The 18938-nt window shown below is 41.4% G+C and overlaps 1 protein-coding gene across 5 annotated transcripts in view; it reads left to right on the plus strand.

Annotated features, from left to right (window-relative positions):
- The window catches only part of LOC137545494 (high-affinity choline transporter 1-like), an 89827-nt gene that overhangs the window by 47841 nt on the left and 23048 nt on the right, over nucleotides 1-18938 (plus strand). For 3 of the 5 annotated variants that reach the window (XM_068266813.1, XM_068266812.1, XM_068266814.1), the window contains exons 3-4: nucleotides 13152-13265; nucleotides 18107-18262. In XM_068266813.1, the coding sequence (XP_068122914.1) occupies nucleotides 18130-18262 (133 nt within the window). In that variant the 5' untranslated portion in view covers nucleotides 13152-13265; nucleotides 18107-18129. Of the gene's footprint in view, nucleotides 1-3899; nucleotides 4261-10759; nucleotides 10890-13151; nucleotides 13266-18106; nucleotides 18263-18938 lie in introns of those variants that run through there. The other 2 variants (XM_068266811.1, XM_068266815.1) reach the window with 2 other exon arrangements.

Genomic DNA, 18938 nt, shown 5'->3' on the forward strand with positions numbered 1-18938 from the left:
CTCAACGCAATGACACACTGGCTGGATGTGAGTCTGTGACAAACAAACCGTTCACCCTCAGCCACTCTATTCCTCCTCGGTCAGGACAGCAGTGCCACCGCCTCCATTCTGCTGTACAAGTCTTAATGAAACACTGCTGCTCTCCTGCCTCCCCCTCCTCACTCACCACCAGACTCCTCACACAGCACAACAAGCTGCTTTTCCCGATTGATGGCCTCTTCACCTCGCTCTCCTCTCGCTTCCCCTCCTACTCTGACTGCATGCTGTAAGTGTAAACACAGTACGAACATGCAGCCCCTGTAATCTCTGCGCCCCGTGCCAATGTTTCACCTTGCTTCATGAGAGAACCGGCCCTGAAAGTATAAATGCGTGCATGATATAGGGGTGTAAGGAGAAATGGGTGCCGTTTGAAGCCACTATAAGTGTAACTAATAAATACTGTTGTGACTTGGGTGCCAGATGAAAATGAAAAAATATTTACCGTGGTAATGATGATATTTTACTACATCTAAACCTGACCTTACTCTCACACAGAACCCTCCCCTCTACGATGCCTAACCTTAAAATCCCCCTTTCTTGATGCCTCACTCTAAAACCTCTCTTCCTGACCCCTAACCCTAAACCCCCCTTCCTGACACCTAACCCTAAACCCCCCTTCCTGACACCTAACCCTAAAACCCCCCTTCTTGACCCCTAACCCTAAACCACCTTTCCTGACATCTAACCCTAAACCCCCCTTCCTGACACCTAACCCTAAACCCCCTTTCCTGACTCCTAACCCTAAACCCCCCTTCCTGACACCTAACCCTAAAACCCCCCTTCCTGACACCTAACCCTAAACTCCCCTTCCTGACACCTAACCCTACCCCCCTTCTTGACACCTAACCCTAAAACCCCCTTTCCTGACACCTAAGCCTAAACCCCCCTTCCTGACACCTAACCCTGAACTCCCCTTCCTGACACCTAACCCTACCCCCTCCCCCTTCTTGACACCTAACGCTAAAATCCCCCTTCCTGATGCCTAACCCTAAAACCCATTCCTGGCACTTAACCCTAAAACTACCCTTCTTAAAACCTAACCTAACCCTTCCTGGTGCCTAACTCTAAAACCCCCCTTCTTGATACCTTACCCTAACCCCACTTCCTGAAGCCTAACCCTAAAACCACCCTCCTAACCCTATAGTTTTCAAAACAATAATTTTTAAAAAAACAAAAATATTTAAAACACTATAACTTTCTAATTTTAAATAACTATAAAGTTGTAATGTTCTCAAACTGATATAAATGTCAAAAACTATAATAAACGATAAACTATTTTCAAAAATACATTTTTAATATTTGTAAAAATATATTTTTAAAATCTCAAAAACTATAAATAAACTATATTTATCTTAGCTGGCACCCAAATTTCTGTTTTCGGCACCCAATAGCCAATATTTGCATTAGTTCTTATGGCGGTGACAAAATCGCCCATTAGACACAGGCACCCAAATTCCCTGCTTCCATATAAACTATGGTTTTTTGGTTGTTTTCAATGAGTTTTTCAAGTGTTTTAACCACTTCCCTTCCCCCTGGACGAGTAACTACGTCCCTGCAAAATCCCTCTTCTCCTTGCATGTCCCTTCCCGCTGCACACTCCTGCTCGCTCCCCCCCCCCTTTCCTGCTACCGCGCTCGTATCAAGCCCAGTGCCCAATGGCCCATATGCAATTCACTTTTTCACCTGAGTTTTCTCCAAGGTGACATTTTTACACCTTGTAAATAAAACGCCTTTTAAACCACCAGCAAGCAAACAAATACTCAAAATAATTTTGACATGACTTTTTCTCTTACTTTTTGGTATTTTTTCCATTGTAAAGTGCTAAAAAGTAATTTTAAACCGAAGATGGGAAATCATCTCCTAGGAGAAAAAGTTATTTTAAACAGAGGAGGAAAAATCATCTCTTAGGATGGGAGAAAACTTAGGAGAAAAAAGGGCAGCCTCTGCAACTGAAACAAAAGTACCAAAAAAGTAGGTGAAAAATAACGGTCAAAATTATTTTGAGTATTTTCTCGCTTGCTGGTGGCTTCAAGGGCATTTTATTTCTAAGATTTGACAATATCACCTCGGAGAAAACGCAGGAGAAAATTGTAATTGTATGGAGTCCAAGCAAATTGAATAAGAGCCAATGTGTATTAAACCTTGGTAAAAAAAAATTTTTTTATAGTTAGCAGGTGCGCAGACGTGTAGCTATGGGTGGGCAAGGGTGGTCATATGTCCCCGGGCGCAGCACTGTGAGGGTGCTCAACAGAGCCGGTGCACCCCCATGTGCGTGAGAGGCGGCTTTCTGGCTGCCTGAAGTGCTTCCCCTTCTCCCCCTCCCTCTGCGGAGGAGTGCAGCAACATTAACAGCAACAGAAAAAGGGGCGCACATCTATCTATATAAACAGGGGGAAGGGGAGCACATCTATCTATGTAAACGGGGAAGGGGAGCACATCTATCTATATAAACAGGGGGAAGGGGAGCACATCTATCTATATAAACAGGGGGAAGGGGAGCACATCTATCTATATAAACAGGGGGAAGGGGGGCACATCTATCTATATAAACAGGGGGAAGGGGGGCACATCTATCTATATAAACAGGGGGAAGGGGAGCACATCTATCTATATAAACAGGGGGAAGGGGAGCACATCTATCTATATAAACAGGGGGAAGGGGGGCACATCTGGCTATATAAACAGGGGGAAGGGGGGCACATCTGGCTATATAAATGGGGGAAGGGGGCACATCTGGCTATATAAACAGGGGGAAGGGGAGCACATCTGGCTATATAAACAGGGGGAAGGGGGGCACATCTATCTATATAAACAGGGGGAAGGGGGGCACATCTGGCTATATAAACAGGAGCAATGGGGCATATCTGGCTATCTAAAAGGGGGCACATCTGACTATCTAAAAAGGGGAAGGGGGGCAAATCTGTATATCTATGGAGGGGAAGGGGGCACATGTGGCTATCTAAACAGCATTTGTACATCTGTCTCCACCCCTGACCACTCCCACATTCTGATGTGTGTCAATGCCCATTTTGTCCTGGGGGGTGCAAAAACTGTCTTTTGTCCCCGGGCGCTGAAAAGCCTAGCTACACCTCTGCAGGGGCGTAACTATAAATCATAGCCCCCCCCCCCAGTAAAACTTTGATGAGGCCCCCCAATGTTTGCACTCTCTCCCTTGCCTACCCCTGGTGACCCTCACAGCCTGGGAGACCATCTTAAAAGAGTCATAAAACAAGTGTGAACATCATATATTCTTCACACCCATAACAAGTGTAGCCACAATAACACCTGATCTGAAGGATGGACCCTTTTATCAAAGAGAGTGAAGAAGTAGTCGGGGCCCCCTTACAGCTCTGGGCCCCCCTGCGGTCACAGGGTCTGCTCCCCTGTAGTTACGCCCCTAGGAGAGACAGGGATATCTGAAACTTCGAGGACCAGACAAAATGTTTCCTCACTTCTGTTAAAATTGCATAACAGTGCTTTTAGGGAACACATGAAGATCTTTAGAATATGTTTCCTCCTCTCTTCCTAAAAGCTCTATTTCCCTTATTTGATGATCAGAGGGGAGGTGTTGGGGAACTGTCCATACATTTTAGGTAACTGACTGAAGAAAGCAGTTGTTTAAAGGAAGGTTGCAATTAGAGTAATATGGAAGGTTAAAGTGCTGGCTTCCTTTACTTGCCTGTCTATCTGAATGGTTAGAAAAGTGGAGGAAAAGAGATGAACATCAACAGAACATGCAAGTGTTTCTCCTCTCTCATCTGAATGAAGCCCCTGGGAAGGAAGCCAAACACCTCCTCTCACACCACAAGTTTGTTGTTGGAGAGACAAGCGCTTTTTTTTGTTGTTCTCTACAAGTGGCCAGGAGGTCCGACCTCGAAGCTGAATCAGCAGTACTGGAACCTCTGAGGAGCAGATATATAGATCAGCTAGACATGTGTCTGGAAATGATAACAATTCTCCACAGTAAACCCTGTCAGTGAACACAACACGCTCTCCAGAGTGCAAGAGGACTGTTTGGATATATTCTTGACTTGAGGGTGAAGATGGCACTCAACGTTCCTGGCCTGATCGCTGTCATCATTTTCTATACTATGACCCTACTCACCGGTCTCTGGGCAGCCTGGAAAGCCAAGAGGAGCGAGAAGAACAAGAAAGGAACTGAGGTGGCCATTGTTGGAGGAAGGAACCTGAATATGGTGGTTGGACTCTTCACCACGACTGGTAAGATATTCTCAAGATGCAAAGTGTGTCACAGAAATCTGAGGCACAGAAATAGGTCAAAAAACCCTTCAGGCTTTTCTTAGTGTCTGTTTTGGTGCTGTTGAATTTTTTTAGCACTTTCCGGATCAATGAATGCTGAATTTCTAGCACTTTCTGGATCACTGTCTCAGAACATGTATGCAGATTGGGTGTTCTAATGCCACCCGGACTCCACTGGCTGCATACTTGTCCCAGGCGCAGGACTCAAACTCTGATGAAACCAAAAGGTCAGCTTTGTCACATTTTAGATGGAACAAAGATGGCAGCCCCCACGCGTCCCTTTAAATTGGACCTGAACTCTTGCACAGGGCAGAAGAAAAACATAGAGAAATGCACCCTGTATGTATTGAGAGAGTTTAGCCTGTCTAATTCCCCGCTCATCTGTGACTAATCACAAGTGTAATTTGTGTCTTTCAGCTGTGTCAGCTCAGGAATCTCATCTGCCGTGGCAGATCAGCTAATTTGTAACCACACGATGTTAACTAATGTCTGCTTCAATGAAAGCAGGAAGTAGAAACAATGCAGATTTATTGCAGGATTTGTATCAGCTGTAACAAAGAAATGTTTCTTTTTTAAAGGTGATTATGCTGTTGCTTATCTTTCAGAGCAGACAGGAAGTTCTGAGTTCAGGTCCGCTTTAAAGGGTACTCTAACCTTACATCAAATTGGATGCAGATTAGCGAGCGTATTTCTCATGTCCATTTTCATTAAAACATAACTGTACAGGCAGTCCCTTACTCAGGGCCGGTTCTGTCATGAAGCAAGGTGAAACATTTGTATCAGGCGGCAGAGGGGACAGGAACAGCATTTCTGTACTGTGTTTACACTAACAGCATGCAGTCAGAGTAGGAAGTGAACCAGACTCACAGCCAGCCAGTGTGCTATTGTGTTGAGCTGCAGCATGTCATGTGAGAACATGAATTGAAGCAGAGTAAATTGTCGGGTGCTGTGCGATCATTCTAAATCCGGGGGGGGGGGGGGGGGGCATCCTCACAAGTTTGCATCAAGCAGCAAAAAGTCTAGAACCAGCCCTGCCCTTACTTATAAACAGGTTTTGGTCCTGGAGATAGTAAGTCTAATTTTTTCAATGTGCTTTAAGGATACCCGAACTGACATGTGACATAATGAGATAGACATGTGTATGTACAGTGCCTAGCACACAGATAACTATGCTGTGTTCCTTTTTTTCTTTCTCTGCCTGAAAGAGTTAAATATCAGGAATGTAAGTGGCTGACTCAGTCCTGACTCAGACAGGAAGTGACTACAGTGTGACCCTCACTGATAAGAAATTCCAACTATAAAACACTTTCCTAGCAGAAAATGGCTTCTGAGAGCAAGAAAGAGATAAAAAGGGGAATTTCTTATCAGTGAGGGTCACACTGTAGTCACTTCCTGTCTGAGTCAGGACTGAGTCAGCCACTTACATCCCTGATATTTAACTCTTTCAGGCAGAGAAAGAAAAAAAGGAACGCAGCATAGTTATTTTTGTGCTAGGCATTGTACATACACATGTCTATCTCATTATGTCACATGTCAGTTCGGGTATCCTTTAAACAACTTACAGCAGTTTCTACAATACAGTAACATGTAAGAACAAGAATGTTATATTACAAAAAAAAAAAACAAAAAAAAAACAATTTTGTACATGAGGTCAGCTTTGTATTATGAGATGTTTGTAACCCGAGTTGTAGGGGACTTTCTGTATTTTCACCTCTTTTGTCACATGATGTTAGTGCTACCTCTGATCAATAGTGCAAATATATAACACATGTTTTTCTCTAGTTACTAGCCCCTTACCCTGCTAAGAAATAAATCTGCATGCAATGTTTACCTGATCAAGTGAAAGACTAATATTTTACTCACTGAGAGTCAGTTGGGAAATTTCAAAACCTTGCGCCACTGAATATCGATGACATTCCAGTAGAATATCACTTAGGGTACGTTTCCATTGGTGCGGTGCGTTTCCAGTACAGAAAATGTAAGTGCGATTTTGCATGCGGATGTGTTTTTCCATGCGTTTTTCTATGCGATTTCGCATGCGTTTTGTGGCCAAGCGTTTTTAACCATGTCAATGCTGGTGTGCTTTTTACATTGTTTTTACACAAAAACGCATGCGAAAACGCATAGAAAAACGCATGCGTTTTTCCTATTAATTACATTGTATGCGATTCGCACACCGCTTTGCGGTGTACGAATTCTGATGGCTCTGCCGTGCACATTTTTTCTGCACAGAAAAACGCCTAGAAATCCTGAGAAGTGGAAACAGCCCCATCCACTTGTATTGGTTATGCGAATCTGCATGCAGAAAAGCATGCAGATTCGCTCTAGTGGAAACGGGCCCTTAGGGACCTTTCACCAGTGATGTGCGAAATTTTGCATCAAAATTTGCATTTCCGCATCGTAACCGTAATGTGAAATTTCATGGAAAATCGTAATTGATTTCGTATGTAATAGTAGTATTTCATAATTTTGCGTAATTTTTCGCGTAATTTTCATGCAATTTCACGAAATTTTGTGCCGACTTTGGCGGTTAATAGCAAAGCCCTCATACAGGCTATTGCTACCAAAATTGGTACATATGTTAAGGAGAATAGTGGGTACAAGTCCAAAAAAGAATTTTTCAAAAAGACATTGTAATTTTTGAGAAAATCGATTTTAAAAATGCAAAGAAAATTGGTTTTTAAGCTGTCATTTTTCCAAGTTTAAAAACCATTTGTTAAATCGATTTTCTCAAAAACTATATGGTCTATTTGGAAAATTATTGTTTCCCCTTGTACCCATTATTCCCTTTAACGTAGGTAGCAATTTTGGTGTCCATAGCATGTATGGGGGCGTTGCTATTAACCTCCAAAGTCGGCACAAAATTATACAAAATTTCGCAAAAATAATGCAAATTTTTATACGAAATTACGAATGACTACAAAATCAATTTAGTTTGCAAATTGTAATTACGTATAGGCGAAATGCGAAAAAGTACGCGAAATTTAGCAAATCGTAATTTTGCTGATTACGATCATCACTGCCTTTCACACTGCTTCATTTGCATTCCAGAATCATTCTGCATGTCAACTCACTGCCCATACAATTCTGTGGGGCTGTTCGCAGTACTGTATTGTAACCAAGGCCCTATTTACCATTGTGCCTACAGGCGCTTGATGATGGAAAGGCGGCTCACTCCCCACCCAGAGTGCCTCCCTCCCTCCTTCTTGCATGCAGAATCCTGAGTGAAGTGTAAAAAGAGAGGTTATTCACCCAGGTCTCGGCTTTCCATTCATGACATCTTTCTTCATTGGGGGCACCTAAACTACTCAATACTGAGCGTACCTCTGCTATCTAATACTAAGGGCACCTGTTGCTACGTATGATGGGCAAGGGAAGTAAGGGGGAGGTGACAGCTGGGCCAGCCAGCACATGCCTTATGCAACGCATCACTCCGAATTATATTGCAGGTAGCTATGTACTACCTCCTGCTCATTGTCTGCCTGGTCAATTATGTAAGAACTATGGAGTAGCCATGTCCAAAGTTCAATCAATAAAACAATCATTGAAAGAGCCCTATTTTTTAAAAAATATTCCAATACACGCAGTTCCCTACTCATAAACAGGTTCTGTTCCGGGAGATTGTAAGTTGAGTTTGTTTGTAAGTTGAGTTCTGTGTTAAACATGGTGAAACTTGGATAAATCATTTACTTTCAGACAACTCAGCATTTTGACCTATAGACATAAACAAGTTTTTTTGGTTGTTTTTAATGTCACTTAAAAATATTTTAAATCTTCTACCCCGCTATGCATATCTATGCCCCGGAAAACTTCACTTATAAACCCAGGGTGTAGATTTGCGTATTTGTTTACTTACATCCCCACCCGCGATCACACTCACTCTCCCAGTCGCCTCTGTCGCAATCCTGCTGGTCCGTGATCGGTGAATGGGCACATGTGTTCCCAAAGCCAATTAAAGTGCCTGTAATAAATAGAGTCAGAAATCAGCGAGATGCCAATGTTTATTCTCAAAGTGAAAGTAAAGGTGCCTATACATGGTACATTTTTTCATTTTTTTTCGATTAGATAATTTAGTTTGATTATTTAGTTAGATCGAATATAATGATTTTTCCAGCATGTCCGATCAGATTTTTCTCGAAAAAACTGGATAATCGTTCTAATTTCTTGATCGAAAAAAAATACTTTTAACTTTCATTTGATTCAATCATTTAGATCGAATAAACGGGAAAATGTAACGTTTTATTGTACCGTGTATGGCCACCATAGGAAACACATACATGACATTTCCTGTGTACTGTGAACATTACACAGAAAAAGTATGGCAACATCTTGTGGTCAAAAAGGAAAAATACACGCATATACACTAAGGGCTCGTTCACACTGGAGGCGTTTTGGGGATTTTTTAAGCGCAGACGATTTTCAAAATTGCCCTAAAAAGGCTTGTGCAATGATTCTGTTTGAGAGAGTGCACATCTGAGTGGTTCGTTTCCAATCTGCTCAGAAAAGCGCTGAATGGACCATTTTTGGGGCGATTTTTCCTCAATGGAAGGTATAGGGAAATCTCAAAGCGCTTGGAAAAGCATTTTGCATAACGATTTCCCAGCGCTTCTAATAATAAATATCTAACAATAAATACATTGTATTTATTCTTTTCCGGTTCAAAGAGTTCACTTCCTGACTGACGTCAGGAAGTGAAAAAACGCAATCGCTCGGCAAAAGCACTTAGAAAATCGCTTTTACAAAAAGTGCACAGAAATCGCAAACAAAAAACGCTTGAAAAAATGGCCAATGCGGTCGGAACGCAATGTGAACGAGGCCTTAATGCACTTAAATAAATCAACACTCTATTGTTTATTAACCCATTATTCAACCCTCCCCCATAGTTACCACCATAAAACACATGTTTTAAAAAAAACAAAATGGTTACCTTAGAGACTCAGATTTTTTTTTTATATGTATGTCATGAGGGTATATTGCTGTTATTTTTACAACTAAGGGCTTGTAATTATTGATAGAGTAAAAAAAAAAAAAAACAGCAGGAAAAATACACCATTGTCTCCAAATAAAATATGATCACCATACATTGTACTAGGAATATAATTTAAATGTTGTAATAACTGACAAATGGGCACATAAAATGTGTGGGTTTTTAACCTCAAAAGCACATTTTCTTTAAAATCTATAATGGATAAAAACTGGGAAATTATTTTTTTTTCATTTTTTTTCTCCTTATTCCTCGTAAAATGCATACAAAATAAAATCATTCTTAGAAAAAAGTACCTCCCAAAGAAAGCCTAATTTGTGGCAAAAAAATACAATCTATAGATCATTTTGGTGTGATAAGTAACAATAAAGTTATTGGCGTATGCATGGGAGAAGCATGATGTGAAAATTGCTTTGGTTTTTAAGGGGAAAAAACCTTGTAGTGGGGTATTAAACTACTTATAACAGTTTAGACAATAATGTAACATGTAACAGCAACAATTGGTAATAATAAAATATTGTTAATTTTGTACATGAAGAGAACTTCGTTTGTATCTCTGAAATGTTGTAAGTTGAGTTGTTTGTAAGTAAGGGACTATCTGTAATTAATTTGTAAATATTTAATACATTGTCGTTTACAGCTTTTTAGCTGGAAAGATCTTTGGGGGGAGCGTACAAAAAACAAATTTGCAGCTCCCTAGGATCGCATTTCAATTTGTGTTTTCTATATGCATTTTTTGCATTTGTTTGCAATTTGTTTTGCAATAAATTACGTTGCAATTGGAACAGCGCAATGTGTGGAAAAAAGCAGAAGGCTGTCTGTTTTTCTTTTTTTACTATAGAAAGAAATGTGGAAACAAAACACGGACAAATGTGAAAAATCTCTATTTCCAGATTAGTTCTTTGACTTTAATGTCCAGTGTGGCAGTGCGCATTATGCGCAAAACTCATGAGTCAAACAAATGCGCTCCCTGCCTTCACATTATCCTAACTCAAGTGATGCAGTCAAGAGAGCAGAAGAGGTATTGTGCTGAAGCTGTATGTAAACAATGGGGATTCTCATGTCTTCTAATATCTTCTTACAGGAACAAAGTCAATAACACAGTAGTAATTTTTTGTAAGAAAAGATTTAAAGTATACATTTAAAAATAGTTACCTATTATGTTTGTACAGGCTGGTAAACTATCATTTTTGCTTTATTTGATATATTAACATTTTCTTTGATTACATACTGGTCATAAAATATTAATTTGCTGTACAGATATTTTCCTTTTTGGGGGAATTTGCAGAGAAACATGTAATCAATTTGATCAAGTGATTTATTTGTACTTCTCTCGATCATGTAATAGCCAAATTCTGCTGTAAGCTAAAACAGGAAGCAGAATTAAACATGGTCACCTGATCAAGGCCAGCCAATTAGACTTACAAGATCAGTCATATGTTCCAACCAGTTGCATCATTCTTGCTTTACTCTTGTACAGTGTTCAGATGTGTTCTTATTAAACAGATTGCTGAAAGAATTTGCATGTTGTTTAATGTTGAGTTTAGTTGAGGTGTAAATGAAAGTTGTTATCGGACAGCATCAAAGTAAAATAAAATATATGCAGGTAATATGGTAATTGAATAAACAGTGTTTTCATTTCAGTTAAATTAATGGCACAGTGTTTGAATATGTGTCAGGAAGGATACCGTCTCCATGGAGATTGGATGTTCGCCCAATGTTTGATTGCATAGATAATGATTGCTACATATTATATGGGGGTTGGGTTAGGTAATGGCTGCTGCATGTTATGGTTTTATGGGGGAATTGTGTTATACTGAGGAAATGGGGACATGAGGATTGCACTTGTTATTTGGAGTAATGAATTTCTTATGCGCAGCAATGAATGCTGCATTTCTTATGATGGGATAATGCTTGCCGCAGTACTTATTCGGGGGTTATATTGTTATATTGGATACAATGATTACTGCATTTGTTGTTTGGGTTATCGATTGCTGCATTCTTGTTTTGGGTAGTAACACGTGCCACTTACAGTAGTTATTTGGTGTGTAATGATTGTTGCATGTGTTATTTGGAGCTAATATTTCATGTATTGGTTATTTGGCGTGTGATTATTGATGCAATTGTTATGTTAGTGTAATTACTGAGGCATTTGTTATTTACATTTCCAAAAGCTTTGACAACGGAAAAAGAAATGTGTGTGTGTGTGTGTTTGTATGTAGATAGATAGATAGATAGATAGATAGATAGATAGATAGATAGATAGACATATACACATGCTAGAAGAGAGACAGGATTGTAGGGAAAAGGGAAAAAGTACAAGAACAGTAGGGTCAGTTTATCAGTCTATAAGTCACAAAATCTGAGAACTTTGCTCTTGCATGCTAGATGCTCCTGTTCTGCCTGTCAGCACACAGAATTAAGGCCCTTTCACACCGAGGCTGTGCGTTGCGGTATCTTTACCGCACCCCACCGCCGTGCAATGAAAGTCAATGGAGACTTTCAAACTGGGACGTTACGACACAACAGAAGTGATGTTTTCAGCGCATCCCCGACGCAGGTCGAGAACTACATTAACGCTGCTGCGCAGTGTCAAGTTGCTTCGATCTGCTTCGACCCGGAAGTCATGTTAGTCTATGGCGATGCGTAGATTTTTAAATAAGCACCTATGCGGCATCGCGGCACGCATGCGCGGTAGCGTATTTTAACAATACGCTTCTGTGCACTTCCGCATACCAGAAGTAGAAAGCGTCTCTTCCTGCTTGGCCGGAGGCTATAGCGCGGTGTTCCCTGAAGGCCTTTTTTTGACGGTGCAATGTGGTGTGTCGGGGGCAATGCACCACATTGTTGACGCTGGTTTCTGGTGTGAAACCAGCCTTAGGCTGGCCCTACAGTAGTCAATATTTTTTATTGATATCCAGGTGATTTGATCATTTCATCAAATCTGCTAGTTATCGATGACGGAAATGATTCCCAAACAATGTTTATTTCTGCAAAATCTATTTATTCAGTGCTTCACTAGCGGTGGTCAATTTCAGCCCGATCGAGGGAGTGGTGGAACTTCTCTCACCTGTCCGCCAAGGCTTCCTCCTGTGTCCTCTCTTCCTGTCCGTTCACTTCTGGGGAGCTGTGGGTCACATGACAAATGCTAGAGGTCAAATACCAGAGGCCACTAGTGATAAAGTTATGTAACCCGGTGCTCTTAGTGCTTAGCCTCTAGCTCCTGGGGAACAGCAGGTAGTGCAGGCAGATGTCTGTAGAGCTGGAAGGGGGTCCATCTTCTGACTATAACTTCCCGCCTTCCAATAAAGAGGGCCATCCCACAGATCAGGGGCTTGATTCACAACTTATCAGAGTTATCATGCCTTATCAGAGTTAACACGCCATATCAGAGTAGCATAGCGAGCGCTACGAACTTATGCCTGTCACTTGGCAGGAAACTTGACAGGCAGCCTATTGGGCCAATCAAAGTGCGGGGATAATGTCCTTTACAGTGATTGGACCCGCAGGGGCTCAGGGCAGGACGAGTGGAGCTCTCGTCATTGTCAATTAGCAGGCATAAGTTCGCTCACTATGCTACTCTGATAAGGCATGCTATTTGTCTTAGTGAATCGAGCCCCAGGTGTTTTTGTAGCTACGCTTGTTGTGCATGTAAAGATCATGATGTCCACACTTGTCTTATGAACCTTGCAAGATGGGCCTCCAGACTGTGAGGGTCACACCGGATAGGCAAGGGAAAGAGTGTATGGCCAGCTATATGAAATCCATCAGATGGAAGAATGTCAGAATGTAAGAATGCTGCTTTATAATTCACTAATAATTGTAACATGATGTATGCAGTAACCATCTCTCTGTTTACAATATGCAGCTACATGGGTCGGAGGTGCCTACATTAACGGCACAGCAGAGATCGTCTATCTTCCATCCAGAGGGCTTGCCTGGGTTCACGCTCCACTGGGCTTCGCTGCTACATTTATCCTAGGTGAGCAGTGATAACACGTATCTTCAGCCACAGAAATGAGACTGTACAGATTTTCATTATGGTCTGGCTATTTTTACATGAAATTATATATTGATTAAAACCTGCAATTCTTGTTTGAAAAGTGATGCCGTTATTTTCTATGATATTTCCTATGATATGCTAAAACTAAACTACCCATTGCTACTCTCTTCTGTCTACATGTGCTTTTGTTTACATGATGCCCCTTGAGGGCGGGGTAACCCTCAATGGCATTACACTCCCCTACCATGGAAAACTGATATAGGGCAAAGTAAAATAGGGGCTTATACTAGTGGCATAGAAATAGGGAATACAGAGGTCATGACCACACTGGGGTCCATGGACCTGAGGGGCCCTAGTGAGCCTCTACTGAAGTTGCTGTGTTGGTGTCATTTTTGGTGGTCGGTATCATACAATTATGTATCATATATACATATAGTGCTGGGGGGAAACAGGAAATTCGGGTGGCTGAGGTAAATGGACAATTTGGGTGCCACAATTGGCACTAATGCTTATTGGTGGCAACCGGATGTCCAGGAAAAATGTATTGTTAATATTATCTTAATCATTTATATTACCGTTATATATTATCATTTAATTAGTAAGTAATTTTATTTGGATCAAATTATTAACTGAAACAATGGTTTAAAAAAAAATGCTTGAAGCCTAGTTCACAGTGGTCATTTGCGTTGCAGGATAATTCTGCATGTCAGCTCACTGCCTATACAATTCTATGGGCCTGATCACAGTACTGAATTGTAACAGATTGCATTATTTTAACTCTCTGCATGCAGGCTTTGTATTGAAGTCTGTCCCATGGCAGTTCACACTCATTATAACACGTGCATCATGCTACTGTCCAGACCACTGTGACCCTAGCCTAAGAAACCCCCATGAGGAGAGGGACTAGTCCAAAATCTGTCAGATCTGTCTGTTAACTACCTACTGTTAAGCTACGTACACACATACAACAACGATCATTCATTGTGAATGACGAACGATCTTTTAATTGATGAAAGAACGACTAAATCAAAAGTTGTTTTTAAAAGTGTGTAACAATCTGATCGTTTGTTAAAGAACGATCCGGAACAACGTCACAGTAGAATACAGGAAAATGCGTGTTTTCTGCGACGGGCTCACGTCTAGCCATTATTATTGTATCTTCTGTACAGTGAAGATATCACATACTGTTCCTGGAAGTGACATCATAGGAAGTTACGCCCGCACGTAACGAATGATTCAAAATGTACTTTACACTATAAAACTAACGTTACGTACATTACATTATAGTACGAGAACTCATACTGCAGGTATGTAGGTAGAGCATTTAGATAATAAAGCGTTGAAAACACATTAAAAAAAAAACACTCTGTCCTCTTTTAGTGTCCATTAAAATGACAATTATGTATAATCATGGAGCAATTAACGTGTCACAGGACACAGTCATAGAACGAACGTTAAATAACGAAAACCACGTGTTGCGATTGCGCATTAAAATGAAAAGTTCTATGGAGATATAACGAAATGGGCATGTCAAGCCTAGTACCAACGACCGTTTTCTAACGATGTACTACTTTTGCTTACGCCAAGGCAGATCTTTTGTTTTTAATGATCTAGCTTGTCCATCGTTTGACTTAATGATCGTTGGAGGTTTTTTTTTAAACTATCGTCGTTTGAAATGATCGGGGAACGATTGTTTCAAACGACTATAGTCGCATGTGTGTACGCACCTTAAGTGGCAGCGACTTAGGAAAAAGTTATTTATAGTGCATTTTATTATGGATTGAATGTACATTTTATGCGTATGAGTTTGAAATGTAACATTTTTCGTGATAGCCATTTTTTAAAAAGCAGGCTGAATTGAAAAATGCAGTGCAGCTGAGAACAGGCACGTCTAGTAACAAAACATAAAAACTAGCTCAGAAAAATTGAATTCCATATTGTATATACGCCTTATTTGGAAATGTTTTATTACATTCAAGAAGCAGCTGTAGTGCGTTAAATTTGTTTTCACTCTCCCTTACCGTTACAAGATCTAAATTGATTTTTTTTTCCCACGACAGAATGTGACAGGTTGCTAGGACAACTGTTGCTCTTTCCAATGCTGTATAAAGGATGTAGTGCTCTTATAGAGTGAAAGTAACCCTTCACTGTCCAATTCCAGGAAAAAAATATTCTAGTGAGTAATCTCCTGCCCACCCCAACTAACCTAGCAGTATTATGATGTTTATACGAGAGAGCTGGCACTACAGGTCATGTGCTAGTTCAGATGTGGCAGAGGGAGATAAGCAGGAAGTTGATAGTGCTGGTAGTCATTAAAGCGGACCTGAACTCAGAACTTCCTCTCTGCTCTAAAAGATATGCAACAGCATACCGGTAATAACCTTTAACTTCTAAAAGATCGCTCCATGCCAATCGGCGTGGACGCGGCGGCAGCCCCAGGACTGCTCAATGCCAATTGGCGTGAAGTCCTGGGGCGGGGTTTTAAAGGAGACATCTCCAATTGAATGACGGAGCTCCGCTCTGTCATCAGTCTCCCAGCGGCGATCGCTGCTAGGAGACTGTTAGACGGTGAAACTGCCGTCTACTTACACTGTTCAGCGCTGCGATCTACGGCAGAGGTGTATTGGGGGAGGGAGGGATAGGAATAAAATAAAATAAAAAAAATAGTAACATTTATTATTAAAAAAAAAACAAGTAAATACAAAAAAAATTAAACAAACATGACGACAGGGATCAGAGCCCACAAACAGAAAGCTCTGTTGGTGGGCAGAAAAGGGGAGGGGTAATCACTTCTGTGCTGTACGGCCCTGCAACAAGCCCTTAAAGCTGCAGTGACCTAATTTGAAAAAATAGCCCGGTCACTGGGGGGGAATCAGCGGATCGTTATCAGTCCGCCAACAGCGTGTACACACGCACTACTGTCTGCTGTACGTCCGCCCAGCGGGAGGGTCTGACGGACCCGTCGTTGCCAGACGTAGTGCGTGTGTAAGCACCTTTAAAGGGAATCTAAAATGAAAATAAACGTATGAGATAATGGATTGTATATGTAGCACAGCTAAGAAATAGAACATTAGTAGCAAAGAAATAAGTCATACATTGTTTCCAGTACAGGAAGAGTTAAGAAACTTAAGATGGCCATACACTTATAGATTTACAGCAGATTTGACCATCAGATAGATTTCTGGCAGATGCCTGTCAAGTCTAATCTGATGTGTGCCACACACTAGGAACAGATTGCCAATAGATTTCAGAATGAAAATGCAAAATTGAATTTTTTTGTGAACAAGTTAAAAACATTTTTTTTCATAAAGCCCTTGTAGTTTTTTTGAGAAAATCTATTTTAAACATTTTTAAGAAAAAATGAAAGTAAAGTGTGATGCCGCAAAATTACACTTTACTGAATTCAAAAAACATTTTTGGAGGGATTTTTTTTCAAACTGATTTTCTCAAAAACTACAAGGTCTTTTTGATTTTATTTTTTTTACCTGTTCCCACTTTTTTCATTCTGGATTGAGAATTTTTTTTTCGCGATTTAAGTGAAAAATAATTTATGACTACCCCATAAGAGTAGATTATGCAAAATCAATTCCATTTAGAAATCGTAATAACGTGTAATTGTGATTGTAAAACTTGACATTAAATTTTGGGTAAGGGAAATTAACATATTACAATGAGGCAGTGGGCTGTTTGTACGGGGAGGGGGGGCTCCTCCTTAATGTTAGTAGTGTTTAATGTTAGTAGTGCTTTGGGGGCACAGAGATAAAATTATAAAAATAGCGTAAATAGGCTAAAACACATAAATAAGGTGTTCTCTTTTTAGAGTGAGGCTAGGTTCACAAGGGACGTTGCAGTGCGACCCTATTTAGGCATCTTAACACAGAAAGTCGCACTGGCATAGTAAATCTATGGAACATTCACAGCACATGCGGTGCGTTGGGATCCAACACACTACAGTTTCCTAACTCACTGCATGCAGTACGTTACTGTATAGTGTGTATACCAGCTGTAGAATGTAGACTATCTCTGGACAGTCTCTGGACAGAGATAGCCCACATTCTACAGCTGGTCAGAGAGGCAAACACGACCTAGGACATCTGAAAGTGGACTGCCAGTGAGGCTGCGGGGTGGCCAATACCCCGAAGGAGAGAATAGGCCCAGAAGGCTGTGAAGTCTGGCGAGTCTTTCCCCGAAGGGGGCTGCTATTTGAAGTACAAGCATTGCAGAGAGCTTATCCATTCATCCTATGAACTCTTACCACTGTATGGCAGTCTATATTCCCGTGTAGGTGGCCTATGTCAAAAAACGGCTTTGTCCAGACATGTTTTGGAAACTTTTGCCTAGGGCTGGATTTACCATAAGGCACTGTATGATATAAAGGCGGCTTAATCCCCTCCCCTAGTGTGTCCCTCCTTCCTTCCCTCTGTGGAGTCCCGAGCAGAGTGTAAATGAGAGGTTACTCACCCTGCTCTCGGCATTCCACTGACGAGATCTCTCTTCAGTCTGAGACACCTCTTGCTGCCTAATACTGAGGGTACCTCTGGCTACCTAATACTAAGGGACACCTGTAGCTACCTATGATGGGCAAGGGAAGTAAGGTAGAAGTGACAGCTGGGCCAGTCAGCGCTCTTGTGTGTTGGTTGGTGGGGGTTTTAGGTTCACGGAGAGCGAAGTCCAGGTTGCCAGGACATCTGTGTCGATAGTGATGTAAGTCTGGGCCTGCTTCTGCTGCATAATAGTAGGTCGTTTTCTAATAAATCCAGGCTAAGTTTCTATTATAACATCCTGAAAACAGCATTGATAAAACGTTTATCTTCTTCCAGGTGCTCTCTTCTTTGTGAAGCCGATGAGGTCTAAAAACTACGTGACGATGATGGACCCCCTGCAGGAAACATTCGGGGACATGATGGGGAGTATTCTCTTCATCCCACCATTACTGGGCGACATTTTCTGGTTTGCTTCCATTCTGGCTTCTCTTGGTAGGTCCTAAATATTGGCTTGATTTTTGTGCTAAGCCCAAGACTGGCTATACAAGGTTGAAACAACTAATGCGGAATTTTGAAAGAACATTTTTTTAAAAAAAGAGGTTAGGATTTACTGATGTGTTTATCTAGGCTATCGCTACTAGTCTTTTACTGCTGCTGGTGCTCCAGTTAGGGGGAGATTCCCTAAAAGAATGGACTTGAGGGCCAGGACTCGCTACTAGCACTGCTTTCAGTGCACTTACTGATCACCAGTGATCGCAAAGCACTAGAACAGTGGAACCCTATGAGGTTGATACCTCTACACCAGGGGTGTCAAACTCAAATACAAAGCGGGCCAAAAATTGAACACTGGGACCAAGTCTCGGGCCAACCTCAATGTCTACTGACCACCTTCCTCCCTTATAGTTTTCTGGTGTCTAGTGGTCCTCCCTCCCAAACACACTTCCCTGGTGTCTAGTGGCTCCAGCCCCCCTATACAGTTCCCTAGTGATTAGTGCTTTCCCCCTACCTCCCCCATATGGCTTTCCTCGTGTTCTAGGCTTTCACCTCCAATATAGCTTCCCTGGAGGTCCAGAGTGGGCCATAATTCAAAGTGGGGAAACCACTTGGGGGCCAAATTTAATGGCTCCGAGGGCCAGATTTGGCCCACGGGACAGAGTTTGACATGTAT

The sequence above is a fragment of the Hyperolius riggenbachi genome, chromosome 2, assembly GCF_040937935.1.
Source record: "Hyperolius riggenbachi isolate aHypRig1 chromosome 2, aHypRig1.pri, whole genome shotgun sequence".
NCBI classification, from domain to species: domain Eukaryota; kingdom Metazoa; phylum Chordata; class Amphibia; order Anura; family Hyperoliidae; genus Hyperolius; species Hyperolius riggenbachi.